Source organism: Strongyloides ratti (genome assembly GCF_001040885.1).
Source record: "Strongyloides ratti genome assembly S_ratti_ED321, chromosome : 1".
In the NCBI taxonomy this organism is placed as follows: domain Eukaryota; kingdom Metazoa; phylum Nematoda; class Chromadorea; order Rhabditida; family Strongyloididae; genus Strongyloides; species Strongyloides ratti.
In genome coordinates, this window is record NC_037307.1 from 8698457 (window position 1) to 8718587 (window position 20131).

General features: G+C 23.4%; 6 protein-coding genes across 6 annotated transcripts; 3 read left to right on the top strand and 3 right to left on the bottom strand.

Moving 5' to 3' along the window:
• Window positions 1–1847: 1847 nt before the first annotated feature.
• SRAE_1000272100 (RUN domain-containing protein) lies at window positions 1848–4469 on the bottom strand (the record flags this gene model as incomplete). Its single annotated transcript, XM_024649831.1, has 4 exons — window positions 1848–2550; window positions 2602–2701; window positions 2849–3587; window positions 3636–4469. 4 exons carry the CDS (start codon window positions 4467–4469, stop codon window positions 1848–1850), a joined length of 2376 nt encoding a protein of 791 aa, XP_024503668.1.
• A 4461-nt stretch (window positions 4470–8930) lies between these two features.
• SRAE_1000272200 (DNA-directed RNA polymerases I, II, and III subunit RPABC2) lies at window positions 8931–9317 on the top strand (the record flags this gene model as incomplete). The annotated part of the gene is made up of 1 exon (XM_024649832.1): window positions 8931–9317. One exon carries the CDS (start codon window positions 8931–8933, stop codon window positions 9315–9317), a length of 387 nt encoding a protein of 128 aa, XP_024503669.1.
• Window positions 9318–9646: 329 nt separating this feature from the next.
• SRAE_1000272300 (Transcription factor AP-2) lies at window positions 9647–10873 on the top strand (the record flags this gene model as incomplete). Its single annotated transcript, XM_024649833.1, has 3 exons — window positions 9647–9697; window positions 9755–10076; window positions 10128–10873. 3 exons carry the CDS (start codon window positions 9647–9649, stop codon window positions 10871–10873), a joined length of 1119 nt encoding a protein of 372 aa, XP_024503670.1.
• A 114-nt stretch (window positions 10874–10987) lies between these two features.
• SRAE_1000272400 (P-loop containing nucleoside triphosphate hydrolase domain-containing protein) lies at window positions 10988–12594 on the bottom strand (the record flags this gene model as incomplete). Its single annotated transcript, XM_024649834.1, has 2 exons — window positions 10988–11854; window positions 11896–12594. The coding sequence occupies 2 exons, from the start codon at window positions 12592–12594 to the stop codon at window positions 10988–10990; spliced, it is 1566 nt and encodes a 521-aa protein (XP_024503671.1).
• Window positions 12595–13384: 790 nt separating this feature from the next.
• Window positions 13385–14740, bottom strand: SRAE_1000272500 (Serine/arginine repetitive matrix protein 1; the record flags this gene model as incomplete). The annotated part of the gene is made up of 3 exons (XM_024649835.1): window positions 13385–14347; window positions 14397–14519; window positions 14660–14740. The coding sequence occupies 3 exons, from the start codon at window positions 14738–14740 to the stop codon at window positions 13385–13387; spliced, it is 1167 nt and encodes a 388-aa protein (XP_024503672.1).
• A 2032-nt stretch (window positions 14741–16772) lies between these two features.
• Window positions 16773–18349, top strand: SRAE_1000272600 (Transcription initiation factor TFIID subunit 4; the record flags this gene model as incomplete). The annotated part of the gene is made up of 4 exons (XM_024649836.1): window positions 16773–16946; window positions 16985–17344; window positions 17402–18160; window positions 18218–18349. 4 exons carry the CDS (start codon window positions 16773–16775, stop codon window positions 18347–18349), a joined length of 1425 nt encoding a protein of 474 aa, XP_024503673.1.
• Window positions 18350–20131: the final 1782 nt, after the last annotated feature.

Sequence of the window (20131 nt, forward strand, 5' to 3'; positions counted from 1 at the left end):
TTCTAACACTTGTTTATTAATTTGATTCTTTTTTTTAATATTAGATGATTCTTAATATTTATTTCAATGTAATTTACTTTTTTTACAAATGTTTTGTTCAAATAACATTTAAATAACAACTTATTTTAATTATTGTGTATATCTAAAAATAAATTCCTTCTTTGTGTAATATACTGTTGTAATTATTAAAAGTAAATTTCTAGATAAATAACAATTAGATGATAATTTTTAACCATCTATTAATTTCAAACAGCTATCAAAATCTAAAACACTTCACTTTCAATAAATGAATTTTATTGCAATGCACTTTATCTTAAGAAAACATATTTTTTAATAACACTACAATTGTTTTATTGCCTTGTATATTCTTTGTGTCATTAATATTACATATTTTTATTTTAAAATCAAAAAAATTTTTTTTTATCATCTTTCTATATAATATAAAATAAATTTGAGGTAATAAAATATTTTTTTAATTAAAAAAAAAATTAAGTTGATTGAAGAAGATATTTCTTTTTGATGTCATCTTATAAAAGTGAAATATAACCAGAATATTAATTTCATATAAAGGTTTAAAAAAAAGTCAATTTTATAGTTTAAATTAAAATCAAAAAAAATTTTAGACAATTATAATTTTTTTTTTCTAAAAACATAATTGGCTCAATAACCAAAAAAGCACTTCTAGAGATCATGTTTATTTATTAAATGATACTATTGTCATTAAATTATATCCATTGGTTTCTCTAATAATTATAAAAACAAATGTTTTAAAATTTTTCAAGAACAATAAAATTGGTTTAAACTTTTGTTTTCTCCATTTTTTTTCCTAAATATATTAACATAATGATAATTAATGAAAATTCCTTTGATTATAATTATTTTCACAAATTATATAATTATGTAAAAAAAACGATACAATTAATTGAAAAGTATTACATATATTTATCGTAAATAAAAATAAGAAAACAAATATTTTTAGAAAACAATTATTGTTTGTTCCTTTTTTTTAATATCCAATTCATATTAATACTCAAAAAATGTGAAAAAAAATCAAATTTTAAAGCAATAAATTTTAAACTACTTTTATATTATTTTATTTATTTCAATAAAAGATTTCATAAAGGAATTTTAACTATGAAAATTTTTTATTAAAAAAATAAAACTATTAAAGTAAGGGAAAATAATTTAAAGAATATATAATATGAGTAAAAAAAATTACTTGATAATTTTATGATAAATAAGACGATAAAAGTTAATTATATTCAGGTCAGTTTTTTTTTATAATTATTATTTCTTCACTAAAACCCTACTTATAAATAGAAATAAAAAAATATTTAAAAAAAGGGAAGTTAAAATAATGTAATCTTTATAAAATGGCAAAAAGATTCAACTTAAATGGTTTTAAAAAAAAAATAATCTAGTTTTTTTTACTTTTATTTATGATTATGTACAATGAAAATTAAAGGATAAATAAAATAATACTCTGGATAAATTATTATAATCGAATCTATATTGTAATTTTCTAAATATATAGTTTTTTTCCCATAAAGATCAAAACATCACTCGTTTTTTGTACAAAAATTATTGGAAATACACATTTAAACAGTTTTCATTTTTTAAATATTCCATGTTTTGCCTTTAAAAATTATTAAATAAACTACTTATTTTGATGTATATAATTTTTTTCAATCAAATGTGTAAACAAATATTATATTTTTATATGTACAAATTTTTTTCTTTTTCTTAACTGGCTTCACTTTTCATTACATACTATTATTTGTTTTCATTGTGTAATTGGTTATCAATACAGATAAACCTAATTACTTTACAACAGTTTATTTTATATTTTAACATAGATTTAAATTTCTTGTTAAGACGATACCATTCATTATTCTTCCATGAGCTGGTCTTATTAAACAACATCGAGAAAACATTCCTCTTGTAGAAAGAACACGAACTCTTTCGCCATTAAAAACTGGTAACATACCATCTTCATTTACATCTTCTAATACGTATGCTGTTTGTTGGTTATTATATATTGTACCATAATTATCCATATTATGGTCACTAATCATTTTTGCTGCACATGATAATGTACGACGTGGTCGAGGCAATAAAATAGGAATTCTTGTTCTTTTTAATATAGTACTTCCATCATTTTCCTCATTTGTACGTATAACATGTGTAGCTGTCATTGATGCATTATCAAAATTATTATCTTCCTCTTTATTTTTTTCCTCAATAATTTCAATATTTTCAACAATTAAACGTGAGGGAACTGATGAACTTTTTGGTACTCTACTATCAGAAGGAAGTTTTGAAGGTCCAGTTTTATTGATAAAAGAATCAGAACAAAAACTAGTAGAAAATTTTCTACTTTCTTGTTTAGCATCAATGACAGATAACCATTCGACAGATTCAATTAATCTCCAAAATAAAGATCTATATGCTGTGTTAGCTTTAACCAAAAATGCATTATTATTATAAAGTTTTGTTAAGACATTATCTTTCAAAACAATATAACTAAGCCATCCATCAAGAGATCTCAAACTATAATAAATAATAATAAAATTTTATGTTTTGATGATTATAATAACTTACGATATCAAGGCACAAACAAAATCTTTCACTTTTGATTCTATAGATCTAGGAGAATTGTTTAATTCAATCATTACATCGTATATCTTATTCGTTGCTCGCCCTAAAATAAAAGAAAAAAAAATTATAACTTATAAATAACTTTTCTTAAAACATGTGATCATAAAAATTTAATTAAAATAATATATATATTAAAATATAACTATTTTAAAGTAACATAAAATAATTGATAAAAAGAAAAAAAACATACCTGAAGCTGTTAGTTTAGTTATAATTCGCCATACATCATTTCCATTTTCGATACCATCATTTAAAAGATCAATTATTGCCTTACAAAGTAATTCTTTTGAATTATTTCTAACAATTTCAGCAACACCCTCAACAACATTTTCCACCAGTTTTCTTTTTATATCATATATTGGAAGACCAATAATTGATATTTCATGAGCATGTAACTTCATTTTATGAGTAGATGCCATTAATTTTTTCTCTTTATTAATCATATTTTCATCCAAAATGTATTCTGAAGTTGTGTTAATATCTTTACACTCACAAATTATATTACAGTTTTTAAAACATTTACTCCATTGATGTGGATGAAGACGTAATTTTGATCCTACAAATAAAGGATTTCCTTCATTCATATGACTTCCTATTCTTTGAACTTTCTTTGCTTCAATATTATTTTGTTGACAATTGAGACCGGATGAATTGGATGATGATGGAGATCCTGTTAATAAAGAAGTGTTTGATTTGAAAAATGAACATGCATCAACAACATGCTTTGGTAGAAGCACTGCTAATGATGGCCAATCTTCAATATGTGTTGGACCGGTAGAAGTTCCTAACCCAGAATCTGGTGTCTTTTTATTATCATAAATATTTAAATCCGAATATTCTAGCTTGTCCTCACAATCATAGAGGATTCCTGCTTTCGCTTTTTTTAATATCTCACCAAATGATATTGAGGTCTGACAAAAATTTGGAACCTAAAAAAAAATCAATAATATATATTACTCATCAATTTTAAAACTTACTTCATGATGGAGAGCAAGAAATTTTAATTCTGGTGCAATGGAATCTTTACATATTGATGTTTCATTTTTACTACTTAAATCAGCAAAAGTTCTTTTAGGTTTAGATGGAGCAATAACATTAGAAATACGAGCACCATTACCCGAATTAATAATTTGCCTATTTTGCCATCTATCATTACCATTATCAATTATAGTTCCATTATGTTTTGTTCCATTAAAAGTGACTTCATTATCATTAACATCAAAAAATCGACCTGGACCCATAAAAAGAGGTTGATGATAGTCAAAGTCACTTTTACTCTGTGAACCTTTATCACTTCGTTCCACAAAATTAGCTAATAAACTGGTTGGCCTTTGTTGTTGATTAATAGTGATACCACCACAAGGCGATAATGTTACATCTCTTTGTTGAGTAGTTAGAGTTGGCATACTACTAGTTTTTTCTCCATATACCTTATCACAGCCACCACTTCTATCATCTTCATTGGGATCTCTTAATCTACCCCATGTTGTCATTACATTATTGCTATTAGTTGAACCACTTGTGCCGGTTGTATTTTTACTTGGTGATGAAAATAATCCTGATTGCGTCCATTGTCCACTATCTTCAAATGTCAATTTGTAATCATTTTTATTCGTCTCACATCTGGCACGTAATTGTTCCATATCTAATGAATCTGTACTAATAAGAGATGGATCAACATTCATTGATGAAAATAAAGACTGCTCATCTAAGGTACTCCTTTCAAAAGCTAAATTAGCAATATGTTGATCCATGTCAGGAGGCCATTCCATATCATGGTGCATTAATTTTAATTCACATAACTCAACCATTTTGTTTTTTAATAAAAATTTTTTTTGTTGATTCTTTTTATTAAAAGACAAAAACTCTTGTTTTTTCCCCTCTATTTTTAATGAATTAATTTTTCTTTTTGGTAATACAATAAAATTAAATTTTTAAAATTTTTAATAAAATTGTTTTTTTTTGTTGTAGGGAAAAATTAACTGTAGTAGTTTAATTAGTAATTAGTAGTTAATAAGATATGAAAATATCAAATGAAATTTGTAAAAATGATGTCAGTAAAATTAAAATGATGAAAGCTCCAGCCTAATTCTTCATCTAATATCTTTTTGTTAAATTTCGTTTGAGAGATAATTAGAATTCTGAAATGCTAAAAATAAAAAAAAGTAAAAAAAATATTTTTCAATAAATAAAAACAATATACATTTTCGATTCTCATTGTAAAAAAATGTGAAAATATGATATATTGGTTTGGCTTGGCAGTGATAAAGACACAAAGTTACTCATATATTAATATGCATAGAATGATTAATGGAATGATTGACAGAAAAACGAATATTTTAAATTTTATTGCAACAGATACATATATATATATATATATATATATATATATGGAATATTAAAGAACATTTAAAAAAAAAAGTAGAAAGAAATACTAAAAAAAAACTTGAAATAACAAAATTATACACATCATTTTTATATCATTTTAACACACACGTATATTAAAAATTATACAAAATAATAAATAGAAACAAAAAAAAAACAATATTATTAACTTTTATTATAATTGATTGCTTTTTTTTTACTAAATACAATTTAAAATTCAAAAAACTTCTTAAAGTTAAAAATTATGTGTAATATGAAAAAAAAAGCAAAACACAAACAACATTTAGATAAATTTATTATAATATTTATAACGACATAATCAATTAAAAAAAATTTCACTTAGTATTTTTATAAGATAAATAAAATAAAACAAACACATGGTCAGATTGTACATTTTATATGTAAATAATGTGAATACCAAAAATTTTAATTTTGAAGTAAAATTTATTTAATTTATGGTATTTAATGAATATACACTATAGCACAATATATTAGTTACTGTTTATATAAAAATTACAAATATTAAAAATTGTCATGCTTATATAAATATAAAAATGAAAAAAAAAAAGTAGTAGTAGTAGAAGTTTTAAAATAGATTAGGATTGTAGAATAATTTATAATAAATCAAGTATTTATAATTAGTGAGGAAAATTTTTGTATTAAATTCACAACTAATCAAAATTTTCTATTATATTAATTTATCAAAGAAAATTAATGAGGGAAAATGATAGATAAGTAGGATTAATTATGATTATCTTGTTATTAAACATTCAAATTATTTAATATTACGAAATTTTATGTAGGATTCATTGAAATAGAATCAATACCATATAGAATTTATGTATGTGTTAGAGTATTTACAAAATAAAGTCTATTAAAAGTATGACGATGAAAGAAAAAGAATATGACAAGTATTCAGAAAAACTATAAAGTCAGCTGCTGATATGTTAAAATATGTGTGTGTGTGTATGTATGTATATGTTAATATAATAAGTTCTCTTTGTCTGTCATCTTTTCTCTCGCTATCTTATTTTCTATTTTATTTATATATATATAAATACTGCCTTTCAAAGATATATATATATATATAATAATAATGGGTATAGAATGAGGGGGGGTACAAATAAAGTTGCCTGATAATATATACATGTGTGGTAAGTTTTTAGTCATCTCTGGAATATTATATAGTAGTGAAGATGAGAAACAAGTCTCATTATATATCTCTAACATTAATAAAAAGATGATGTTATTCGTTTTCTCGAAAATTTTATATAATAGAATAAGATGTTGTCAAAAGAAAGTTGGAGTTTAGAAAAGTGAAAAGCGATACTAAAATTCAATAATACATCATTTTAATTTAAGTTAAAGCTGGCAACAATGGGAAAAGAGGTAATGATAAACAGCTGCCAGTTTAGATGCTATGCGCAGTAAGCAAATGATGGAGAAAATAGGAAATTTTAAATGATATTAAAACATTTTGTAAATATATTCTTTTGCCATATTTTAAAGATAAAACCAGCAATGGCATAGTCATAAGATTTCTTTCCATTAAATATTTTAACAATTGTTTGGGGTTTGTAGTAAATTTAAAAATAAGATATATATATTTAACAAAATATTTAGTAAAATACGTAAATTTAAACTTTATAAAAATTTCTAATATAAAGTTATAAACACCTCTTAACAAGAGAATTGAGTTAGCTAAATTAACTGCAAATATTACTTGAAACGTTATTAAATGCTTCAAATAATATGAGGGATAAACAAATGAATGTCTTATTTAAATAATAAATAAAGTCTAATAATAAAGTGTGAACAAATTATTATAATTTCAATAAAGTAATAATATTTTAAAGTTCCATTATAAGAAATAAAAATAATAAATAATAATGAGTAAAATTAAAATTATATTTAATTAATAAAAGAAAAATGTTAAGATGATTCTCTTAATGTATAAAAAGTAAAAATGATAAATCTTGACAATAATACATATGTCATTAGTAACACTTTAACGTTAAAATTCATATTATCAGTAATTGTCAAAAATAATTGACATGTGAACATATAAATATTCTTCATAAAATAAGACAATTAAAACTATACCAATAAAAAAGTCAATTTAGCTAGATTACCCATCAGATAAATATCTATTTTTATTTAAACTAGATACATATGGATAAGGATTAGAATCTATAATTTTAAAAACATTTATATTACATATGCTTTACTAAAAATTATTTATGAATAAAACAAAAATTTCAATTGGTACGACTAAGCAAACTAATATGAGTATATATGTATTTTAAGGATTTATCCTTTAAAAAAAACATTACATTTCGTAAAACTAATTGAAATATAGCAAAATTTCTAATATAAAAAAAAACCAACAAGAAAAATGCGTAATTGTCTTCTTTTTTTTATAACTATGAATAGAAAATACTTACTTACAAAATACTTAATCTATTTTCTTATAAACTAACACAAAATGATGGTTAAAAAATGCGTTGTAATTAAAAATAAATTTAAAAATTTACTATTTAATGATTGACAAAAATTTAAAATAAAATAAAGTTGTCCCTCCAACTAAAAGGGCACATTCATAGAAGTGTAATTGACTTTTTCTACAATATAAAGAATTTCAATATCACATTACAAATAACTATATGATAACTAAAGAAAAGAATAAAACCTTTAAATATTTTGCTAAAATATATCATTAATAAAATAATTTTGTTTCTTAATGTGTTAGATGGCATGCGAATCTTTTAACATTATAGGAAAGAAAACTTTATACTACATATAATATATAAATAAAAGTGATAAAATATTATAATATTTGTAAATGTAATTTTAACCTTTTAAAAAAGTATTTTGCCAGAAAATAGCTAAAGAAAGCCAATAATATATCATCTCATCAGTCAACATAATATATTACAAAAATTAGAACTTTTCCAGTAATAATTACTGAAACCTAAATATAAATAGATATTTTAATCTTATCTTAAATAAACAATCAAACTATTTTTCTAACCCATTTTAAATATAAATGATTAAAAATATATAACTAAAAGAATATAATTAATACACAGAGAAAAGGTTTAATATTAAATATCAAGGAAAATAATATAATTAAATAAGAATTATATTTCAAAAAGTTATTTCTTCTTTCTATACATTTTCTGAAATATACTATTATATTAAACATCAATAACAGCACATGATGATTCAAAGTAAAATATTTTTTTTTATAATGCATTTATAATAATATAAGATACGAAAAATGTTAAAAAATTATTTTAAAGGATATTTATTAATAAAAAATTGCAGTTACATATATATATATATATTAAATGCAAACAAGATTTTTAAATTATAAAAAACTATATGCTTAAATTATTGACATTTATGAAGACAAACAGATAATTTTTTCTAATGTGTTTTAAAAAAATTATTGTTTATTTGTGAAATTCTTTAATAAATGAGAATAATATTTCTTAAGATTGTCTACAACAAAACGTTACTAAATTATGAATAAATAAATATATTTAAAAAATTATCACACAATTTAAAGGGGGGTAGCAGGTAATGATTAAGTAAAATATGATGAAAAATATAATCAAAATTTATTTTTGATAAGTCTGCATTTATATCAATCATATGAGATCATTAATCCCATGTAATCATTTAAACTCCTCCCATGAATAATATGTCTCAAAAGGAAAAGCGGAAAATTATTATTTTTGGAATAGTGTTTTTTATTTTGAAGTTTTAGTTTTAGTACAATTAACTTAAAATTTCTCTTACCTTTTTTTGAATATTTTTTTGTTTTTCATTTTTTTACTTAAATATTATATAAAAGCTATTTTTAATATTAATAAACTATAAAAATGTCTGACGAGGAAGATTATCAGGATATGGGCCATGATGATTATGGCGGAGATGAGGACATGGATGATCTTGATGTAAATCAATTAGGAGATGACGAAGTAGAAAATCTTGCTATTCTAAGTTCGGATCAGAAGACAGCGTCAACTGAAAAGATAACAACTCCTTTTATGACAAAGTATGAACGTGCTAGGATTCTCGGTACCAGAGCATTACAAATAGCTCTGGGAGCTCCTGTGATGGTAGAATTAGAAGGTGAGACAGATCCTCTTGAAATTGCTAGAAAAGAATTGAAAGAACAAAAAATTCCAATTATCATTAGACGATATTTACCAGATGGAAGTTTCGAAGATTGGGGTGTTGATGAATTGTTTATAAACTATTTCTAAAAAGTGTTTTTTAGCGCTTCATTTTATTGTATATTATTAAATTTTTTGAATAAAATTACTTATTAGATAATGTATTTATTTTCTTCTTTTTTTTTGAATAATTCTATGTAGGAAAAAAGAAAAATTTAAGAGATACCTTTGTTTGACTTAATTTGGTCTTTGGTATAACTTACAAGTAATTATTTACAATCTATCAAACGTTTTGTTTTTTATTATTACATATTTTTGCTATATAATAAGATTTATAAGTGTAAATTTTATCTTTTTAAAATTGTTTGTTGTCGCTTATTTTTTGCTTTTATCGTAATTTATTTTGTGGTAGTGTTATCATGGTTGGAAGTAAGGATATCCAGAAACCTTGTGGTAATATAAAGGAAACGGTTAGTACAGGTTTTGAATTAAATTTGCTAGTTTTTTTTTCTTTTTATACATTTTAGTCATCTTTAAACTTTTCAAATAATTTTTTGTCAGACGTAAGTAAGAAAACTATAGATATAGGAACAAGCATAACTTCTATGGATGAAGGAATTAAACCATTTAACGAAAAAATCTTTTCAACTAATTATTCTTCTAAATTTTTGAATGAAAACCATTTAAACAACAATCTTTCAAAAAAGAATTTACAAAGTTTATCTCTTAATGCACCTCACATTGATTTGAGGGATTATTTCCCTACCAAATCTGTTTTTGGTTCATTCGACAATTTAAAACCTATTTTATCTAATAGTAATTCTGCACTTCATTCATCTATGTCATTTGGTAATCAAGAAATTAATAAAAATACATATTTTTTTTTACCTCCAAAAACAGTTACTACATATCCTATTCCTGTAGAATCGAATTCAATTTTTTGCTGTGTACCTGGAAGATTAACATTATTAGGATTAACAACACGTTATAAGATAACCGTGGGAGAGATACTACGTCGTTTAAGTCATCCAGAATTCTTGAATACCTCTTTACTTGGAGCAATCTTAAGAAAGTCTAAAAATAAAAATGGTGGTACTAAGCTTCGTGAATCACTAAGTCGTATAAAAATTAAACTACCGATTGGAAGAAGAAAAGCATATGGTACTACATCATTTACTTCATTTACTGAAAGTGAATCTTTAAAATTAGCAAATGATTTTAAAGATATATCTAGGGAAACTTTTCCTTGCTCACTTTTTGGTAAGGCAATCGTAGATAGTGAAATAAATCAAAATAGAAATCCTAAGATTATAGAAGAAATTTTGAAAAATTCAATAATGTTAATAAAAATAATAAAAAATATTTTATTAAAAGATCGTTCCCCAATTACAACAACCAATGAATCACCAATACTGAAGGAATTCCTTCAAGAGCCACTGAAAAGATTTTCTTTATTAACTCATGGTTTCGGTACTATGACTTTAATAACTTCTTTAAATATTTTAGAAAAAATCTTTACTGAAGGGCTTCACTATTTAGAATTCAAATATCAACATTTAAATTTACAAAATCTTCCAATTTGTAATTTTCAAAATAATAATTTATCAAATTTATCGAGTCAAATATTTAAGAACAATCATTTTTAATAATTTTAATTTATACAAAAATGGTATAATTGTTACTTCTTCTTTTTTTTAATAAAATTATTTTTTTTAAGAATATATAATATACCACTTAAAAGTTTTAGATAATAAGAACTATTATTTGTTAAGTTGATCAATAACAGCCTGATTTAGTTTAATTTGTTTAATTTTTTTTTGTTTACCTTTTGTTTCTTTTTTATCACTGCTGCCTTCTCCTTCTTTACTTCCTATTTTGCTTGCTTCTTCTCCATCTTCATCATCTTCATTTTCATCATCCTGTGGAATATCAATTTTAATTTCTTTAATAACTTTCTTTTTGGTTGGTGCTACAACAATTGAAGGTTTATCGTTATCATTCTTTGAAATTCCTGGTAGAGCGTATTTTATAGTAACTTCAGGTTCATCAGAAGCACAAGTTAAAAGATATGGAATATCTTTTGTTATAAATTTCTTAATTTCTTCATTTTTATTAGGTAAGAAAGCATTCCATTTGGTTCTTTCTAAAAGAGTATAACTTTTGGCAATAAGATCCTTATTTTCAGCAAAAAATTTTTCACCTCCATTAATTTCCAAAAATTCTTGACCAAATTGCAAAAATTCATTAGGCTTAATAGCTATATGAGCAAATTGACGTATTGATCTTTTATTTAATTCATTTTGAATAACACTAATAAAGAAAACAGACATTGCATTTTGCATTATTGTTGTTATTCTAGTGATTTTATATGTTATTGGTAATTTACTTATTCTTTCAGTAATTATATTCATATCAGCTTGAATAAGATCTTGAATACTTTTATCACTGTGAGTTTTTTTATCCAAACATGTTTGAAAGATTGATAAATTTCCATCTTTTATAGATTTTTTTAAAAAATTCTTATACGCTTCTTTAGCTTTTTTAAAATCTTTTTCATTTTTATTTTCATCCGATTTATTTAGAAGGAAAATAGTTTTATATGATACTTTATTTAATTCATCTAATATCTAAAAATAAAAAAAATTAAAAAACTTAAATTTTATCTTACCTTTCCAATAGGTTCTTTTAATGTTTGTGGAGTACCAATAAAAAAGATAAGATCTACTCTATCAAATAAACAATTCAATATACGAATATATCCAATTTCATCCTTACTAGTTTCACCTAAATTTTTTGGAATATTAGGACTATCTATAAAATTTATTTCACTTAAAAGTGGATGTTGTAGTGTAACTAATTGTATTTGTCCACCTTCATTTTCCTTGCAAAGGCTCATTGTATTATTAAATTGCCACATTGGATTATTGGAAGCTCCAGCTGGTGGAGTAAAAAAGTTTGAAAGACCATTAGTAAGATGAGTAAAATTTTGTAAATTTGATTTTAATGCTTCACATTTTTTAATATATCCTTCATCGTCATTTAAGAAATAATTTATAAGACTTGTCTTTCCAGAACCATTAGTTCCAAGAACAAGTATTGTAGGTTTACTTATAATACAATTAGGAAGAATTGGAACTGTATTTGTTATAATGTTATAATTGTGATGTTCAATAATTGGTTTGACAATATCTTGATAACTCAGTGATAAACTTGTTATTGCTCCTACTATTCTTGGATCCAGACACGTTTTTATTTCATATTTAGGTTCTTCTTTTTTAACTTCTATTCTTTTTGAAGTACTTTCTTTATTAGGTAAACCTTTTTTCTTTTCAGACTTTTTTTTGGATATCTTTTTCTTCTCGCCCATGATTGTTAAAAAGTTATTAGTCAGACAAAAAAATGAATACAATCTCACTTTATGAATATATGATCATAAAAATTATTATTATATTTGTATATTATATATATTGAAAATTTATTTTAATGATAAATATTCAAAAATTTCATTCTATATATAAAAATTATCGCTTTCAACTCTTTTTTTAATTTATACTTTTTTCAAATATGGTCATTTACAGTTTTTAAGATTCCACATAAAGTGATGTGTCTTATTTTGGAGTTTCATGTTTAATCCTTGAAATAGGTTGTTTATTTATATTGTATTATATATAGAATTTTAATTTAGAAGTTATTATTATTTTAAAATTTTAGTATAATATTGTTGAAACTTTTTTATTAAATACTGCAATACTTGATTTCAATTAATTTTTATTGTCAGAAATGTTACCAACTTTTTTTTAAGCATATATCTTTCATTTTGATTTTTTTCTTGTTACAATGAAGTCGTGTAAAACCACTTTATATTTTTTAAAATGATGTTTCTTATTATAAAACTAATTATTTTGATATTTTAACTTCATATAAAAATTTCTTTTAAATATATTTTTTTTGCAACTTTTTGGTAAATAAAGATATTTTTACTATGAAAAAACATTAATGGTGATTTTTTTATTGTATTAAAAAAAATTTTTTTTCTTCAAAAAGTTAAAAAAAAACATTATAATTAAAAATAAACACATTAAAAATAAACAAAAATTTATTTACATATTTTTATCCAAAAAAACGGCCCCACCAAAATTGAATAGTATCTATTGTACTTATCTTCTTCTCCATTCACCCTTAGAATTAACAGAACTTGATGATGAATATGAGCGTTTTCTGTATCTTCTAGATCTATGCCTTGGACTATATGGAGATCTACGAGAGCGTTTGTATTCTGGTGAAAAAGAGTCTCTCCTTTTTGGACTGGAAGATACACTACGTGAAGTTGATCTTCTAGAGGTAGACGATTGTTGTTGCGGGGGTGATTTTTTGTTAGATGCTGGAGATATGCTCAATGAAGATGACCTTCTTCTATTTGTAGAAACATGTTTCTTCGATGATTTTTTTTCAGTACTTCGAGAACGTCTATGTGAATGTGATCTTTTTCTTCTTGGACTAGCAGAGTACTTTCTTGAATATTTTCTTTTAGGACTGCTAGAATGTTTCCTTGATTTTCTTCTAGGACTGACTGATCGTCTGTAAGAAGAAGATCTTCTTTTTGGACTACGAGAATCCCGACGACGACGATGATCTTTACGCCTATGTTCTCTTCTATCCGGTGATTTTGAAACATCTTTATGTCTTTTATCATCTCTTCTATCATATGAACGTGACCGTCTTCTTCTGGTACTTTTTTTTTCCCGATCACGTTTAAAACCTGACATACTTTCATAGCGTTTATTCCAATCACTATTCTCCTCACTTCGTCTATTTTCTTTTTTGTTCTCCTTTTCTTTTACCTCAGAAAGTTTAAGATCAATTAATGCTTGTGGTATACCATCTTTGGAATTACTTGCTTCAATTAATAAGTTCCAAAATTCACCCATAAAAATTCGAGCATTTCGGGCATTAAAAAATCCAGCAAGATTCATTTGGAGAAGTTTAGGATCTGTACCACTTTGTAATGATGTAACAATTAAATTTTCAACAATGTCATCTTCAACACCAATCATTTCAATAATCTTTTTTGAAATCCAAGGTCTCAATAAATCAAAATCTATTTTTGACAAATTTTCAATCTAAAATTGTTAGTTTAAATAATATAAATAAACATTTTTTACAACAAACCTTAGTATCAAGAACTTTTTCAAATTTAATTTTGTTTAACATTTTCTTTTCTTTATCAGTAAATTTGGCATCAGTACCACCTTCTCGCCGAAATGATGTACCATTCATCTTAAAAAAGTTTACCTATAAAGATTTTAAAATTAATAAAATATTCAAAAAAAATCAATTCTTCTAAAACGGGTAGAGATTAAATTTAAAGACGAGTCGTATTTTTTTTTTTACTAATATGTAAAAAAACCACATTTTTTTTACATTATAAATACCTTTGCTAGAAAGTTTGTATAAAAAAAATCATCGGGAATATAAAAATATATTAATATTACATAACTAATTGCCTTCAACATTACATTGATATTTTTATAAATTAATCTTCCATATTAGAGTGCTCCCGAAATTTGAAGACATAAATGAAATTTTACTATCTAACAACATAATATTTTCTTTTTCCATCCATTCTCCCTTTATCTGCAATAAATAACAATAAATATGACAAAGGTATAAAATAGTATATAAATTATATTTTTAACAAACCATAAATAACTAGTATAAAAATAAAAATAATCTTTTTTTTATTTTATGTTAAATATGATATCATTATTTGATAATAATTAATCCACCTTTAAAATAAAAAAAATTAAAATATTAGATATTTATGATAGATATATTTTGTTCACTAATGACACATATATATATGTTATATGAAAGTTCAATAACTAGCAACAACGTTTCTCCAAAAAAGTAATAAGAGAACATTTATAAAACACATATCAATATTACTTATTAAAATTTATCAGATGATGCTCTCACTTGGTTTATTGTATGTGGAAGTTCTTCAATAAAAATATACTTTTTGAAGAAAGAATAATAGATTATGAAAAAAAAAAAAATAAAACCAAATATGAAGAATTAATAATATTATTAAATGATAGGATGAAGACATATTTATCTAGTAGACACATTACCAATATTTAACGATGTGGTTCACAAGCGCGATTTCTCAAGTAAAGCGCAATTTTTGTCCTCAATTCTGCCGAAGGTAATAAACTTTTTCTGAGTAAGGATTGTTTATTAGTTTATTATTTACTATTTTTCATGGATTTTATATGCTAAAAGTTTTGGTAAAGACCTTTTTTCTGGTATCTGAAATCATCCTATAAAATATGTTTTTTGTTTTAATACTTTATTGGTGGTCTTTATAATCGACGGAATTTGCATATACCTTTATATTTTTAGATTGTTTGTTCTTAGAATTTATATTAATTCTTATAAAATAGCTTATTTATTGTTATTCTATATTTCTTTTATTAAGTTACTATATTACAATATATATATATTTTTTTAAGCTTACCAAGGATATTAATTTCACCTGTTATCAATGGAAATGCTTATATTTTGTAATTTCTTTGCAACGTCAATATAACTAAATAGAAGTATTAGTTTAAATTTTTAATTAGTAATAATTTTACAAATGTCAAATATATATAGACAAAACGTAACATATAATATTAATAATAAAAATTATAATATATTTTGATATATAAGTATAAGAAAAAGCTTACTTTAAAGAAATTTCTACGTCTTTTAAATAATATATAAAAGCTAAGTAATAGGCGTAGCAATTTTTTTCATGTAGTTTTAGATGTATAAATAATTATTTTCTTTATTTGTGGGGAAATTTAAATTACCCTACAAATATAAACTTTTTGACATGCTTAAAAATAAAGCTCTAACATTTGCATAACTTTTAATTAATTAATTATACATCTACTTCCTTATTACTTAAAGTTATATATATGTATTTAATTAAGAAAACATTGTGTAAAAAAAAACAGAGATTAAAGTTTTGTATTTAAAACAATTAAAACAAATAATAAAACAAGTTCCGTTATCTTTTAACCACTTATGTTATTCAATATGTGTAATTTATAAGACTATCATTAATATACTTCATTATAATCTAATTGTTGTCCATTAACCTTTGAACTTTGTCTATAAACATTACAAATTTACACGTTCAAAATATTTAATACTGTATTTTTTTTTTTTGCTTTATATGTATACCTTATGTGATGATTATACATGTATATTCATCAAGAAAACTTATTGGAATAGTATCAACTCTTTGATTATTATTTTTATACTATTTGCCATTAATAATAGGAAATATACTTATATAAGTTTTTTTTTTTTGTAAATAATGTTGTTATTTTTTTGCATAACTTGATCAATCATAAGGAGAGATAAATAAATTATTTGTTAAATATCATTTGTGTTTTTAAATGTATAGTGTAATTTCTTAATAAATCAAAATGTTAACTATGATATATTGTTATAGAGTTTTTACATCACCATTCATTTTCAATATCACATAATATTATGAATGGAGCTGTTGCTATTGCCCAACAAAATCAGTCTCCAGAAAATCCTACTGTTATGGAAAATAACGATGATGTTGTCAAATGTTTAAAATTTCTTAAAACTCTCATCTCACTTCCAGTACAAAGAAAAAGTGGAAAAGATGTTGAGATGAAAGTTCAGAAACTTGTTAAGGTAAAATTTTAATTTGAAAATTCATATCCTTCTTTTAGGATATAATATTTGAAGAGATTTCAATTGAAGAATTTGCAACAAACTTACAGAGTGTTTTGAATTCTCAAGCACAACCAAATTTACTGCCATTTTTAATAAATGCTATGCCACCATTACGAAGTGCTGTTCTTTCTGGAAGAGTTAGGATTGAGGGATTAGATTTAGATGGTGGTTTTAGTAATCAAAGAAATATCTATCAAAGACCAACAACTTCTAATGCATATTATCAAAATTCTATTGGTCAAAATAGTTATACACATGATCAACGGGTAAATGTATACACTGATAATCAGTCTGTGGTTAATAATCAAGGAATTTCTGTTAATAATGGACAATATCGACAGATACCTCAGGAAAATGTAATTTTTGTTTTAAATATTAATAATATTTTTAAATAAATATATATTTTTTTTTAGAATATATTACATGTTGAGCAACAACAGCAACCGTACACAACGTCAACTCCGGTGAATTATGTAAATGAAGAGTCTCTGGATAATACTCCTAGAACTTCATATGGTGGTCATTCTTTATCAAGACCTTCCTCTGTTCAAGGAATTCCCCAACAATCATCTTCACAAATACCAATACAAGCACAACAGCAAGTAATTCAAGGACAGTCAGTAGTTCAGGTACAACAAGAAAATCTCACAACTAGAAATTTATCTACATATCGTCAACATAGCAAGTTACTTAACCCACATGCTATAGCAAATAGAATCGCACGGAAATTTCCAGAAGGTTTGAAACCTGATGATCAAGCTGTTTATATGTTGTCTCATGCACTTGAACATCGTATGAAATCTATACTAACAAGTCTCTCTGTTGCTGCTGAGCATCGTTTAGAAAAATCTCATTTAAATCCATTTTATACACAAAGTAGTGATTGCAAGAAACAGATAAAATTTCTAGAAGAAATTTCTAAAAAAGAACAAGAAAGGCGAGAAAATCGTGAACGTGAAAGTATATTAAGAGCTAAAAAAAGTAAAAATAGTGATAATGCAGAAAGGCAGAAGGCTAAAGAAATTCAGGAAGCTGATGCTAGGGCAGCACAAAATAAAGAAGCTAATGCTGCTGCAATAGCTGCTCTTGGAGGTGGTAGGACATTTAAAAGATCATGGGCAGATCCTAATCCTCATGATTCAAATATGACTTCTGGTTATGCATCAGTTATTGTAAGTTACTTACATCTTATAAATATCATTATAATAAAAAAAATATATTTTTTTTAGAATCATAGACCAAGAAAGAAACGTATAACAGTTCGTGATTTACAATTTGTTTATTCAATAGATCCATTTTTGAAGAAGAGTAAATTGAGACATAAATTGATACTGTCAACAACACCAACTGATACATTGTAAAAAAAAAATAACGTCAAAAAATTAATAAGCTTCCTATTTTTTTTTCTGGGTACATGTAATTATAAAGTTCATCATATATTTTTATACACAGATGTCCTTCTCATCGTCTTTCAACTGCACGTCGAGTACCGCACACAGATGATTCGTACGTATTATAGGAATACACGCATCCTTTATATTACTATTATAGACAAAAAAAAATTTTTTAATCATTTTTTAATTACAAAAAAATTAAAAGAAAAATTATGTTTTTTTTTTTTAAAATCGTATGCACTCCCTATATTTGATTTCTCTTGTTTACATCTTCTTTTTAATATTATTATTTTCTTTTTTATTATTTTTTTTTTAATTGTGTAAAATATAAAGAATTATTTATTGTTTATGATATTAACCACCTATATTTCTGCTTTTTCTTCTTCTTCAAAATAGTTTATTTTTAAGGTGGAATAGTTTTTATTATTTTATTGTAATATTATGTTTTTTTTTTTATTTTATATATTACATTATTAGAAATTGTAGTTCTAAGGATACATAAATGTAGGACATACATAAATGTACCTTTAATGTTAATTGATAAATGTCTTTAAAAGAACAAAAAAAAAAGTGTAAAATGTATATATTTTATAGGTAAAAAGGGTTTTTTTTTTATTTTGTCTACTTCTAAAATTCATTTCTTTTTGAAACTTTTGTGTATGTATTGAATTTATTTGTTCATAAACTTATAATTCAAGTGATATTTTTTTATTTAAAGTCATATGAAAAGTGTTATATATTTCACTATGGAGTTTATTTTTAATCAAAAAATATTTAGTTAGAAAGACAAGAGAGAAGGAAAAAAAAAAGATGAATAATTATAACAGAAAACGGATGTTATTATCATTTAAAATTTTTATCTTTATTAATTATGATACATGAATTTTAAAGGCAACTTAGTGATCTTGAGATTGTGGCAGTTTATCTAATAATGTTACGTACAATTATATATTCTCTAGTATCATCTAAAAAATTTTTTTATCAATATTGAGGAAACGAATGATTTTTTTTCTACTAATTTTTAATATTATTATTTTAAATAACTAAAGTTATGTTGACTTGTCTTATCATTGAACAAATTTTCTATAAATAAATATATAAAATTGCTTCTCACATAACTATTCCACAACATATTTCAAAATATATATATATAATTTTTGGTACATTTATAATTTTTTAGTACATAATATAACTACAAACAACTTTTATTTTATTATTTTTCTTATCGATTATTTTTAAAATTTTTCTTTTATAAAATTTATTATTTTTTTTTGTATTTTTTAGTGTCATTAGTATTAATAAACATAAATATATTTTTTTTATTTTTTTTTTTATATTTAAATTATAATAAAAAAAAAATCTATTAAAAAGAAAGCATTTTTTTTGTATTATATAACTTAAAGCAACTAGCAATTTTACTTGTGGTTTTTTTTATCAAATATACATTATTCTATCTTTGACACGCTTTAAAAGAATTAAAAAAGATTTTAAATACATATATATATATTTTTCTTAAAAGTTGCACGTTTAAATTTTTTATTTTTTTTTTCATTTCTTCTACAATTACTACATGGGATTCTTTTTTTTTTTTTAAAAATAGATTAAATGTTGTTATTTTATGACGATTACATTTATAGTGTGAAAATTTTTCTTCCTAAAAATCATTTCTTTTTTTTTTTTAACTACTCTATTTAGACTTTTTAAACATTTTATTATTTGTCATTTGTATATAATACTTTAAAAAGGTGA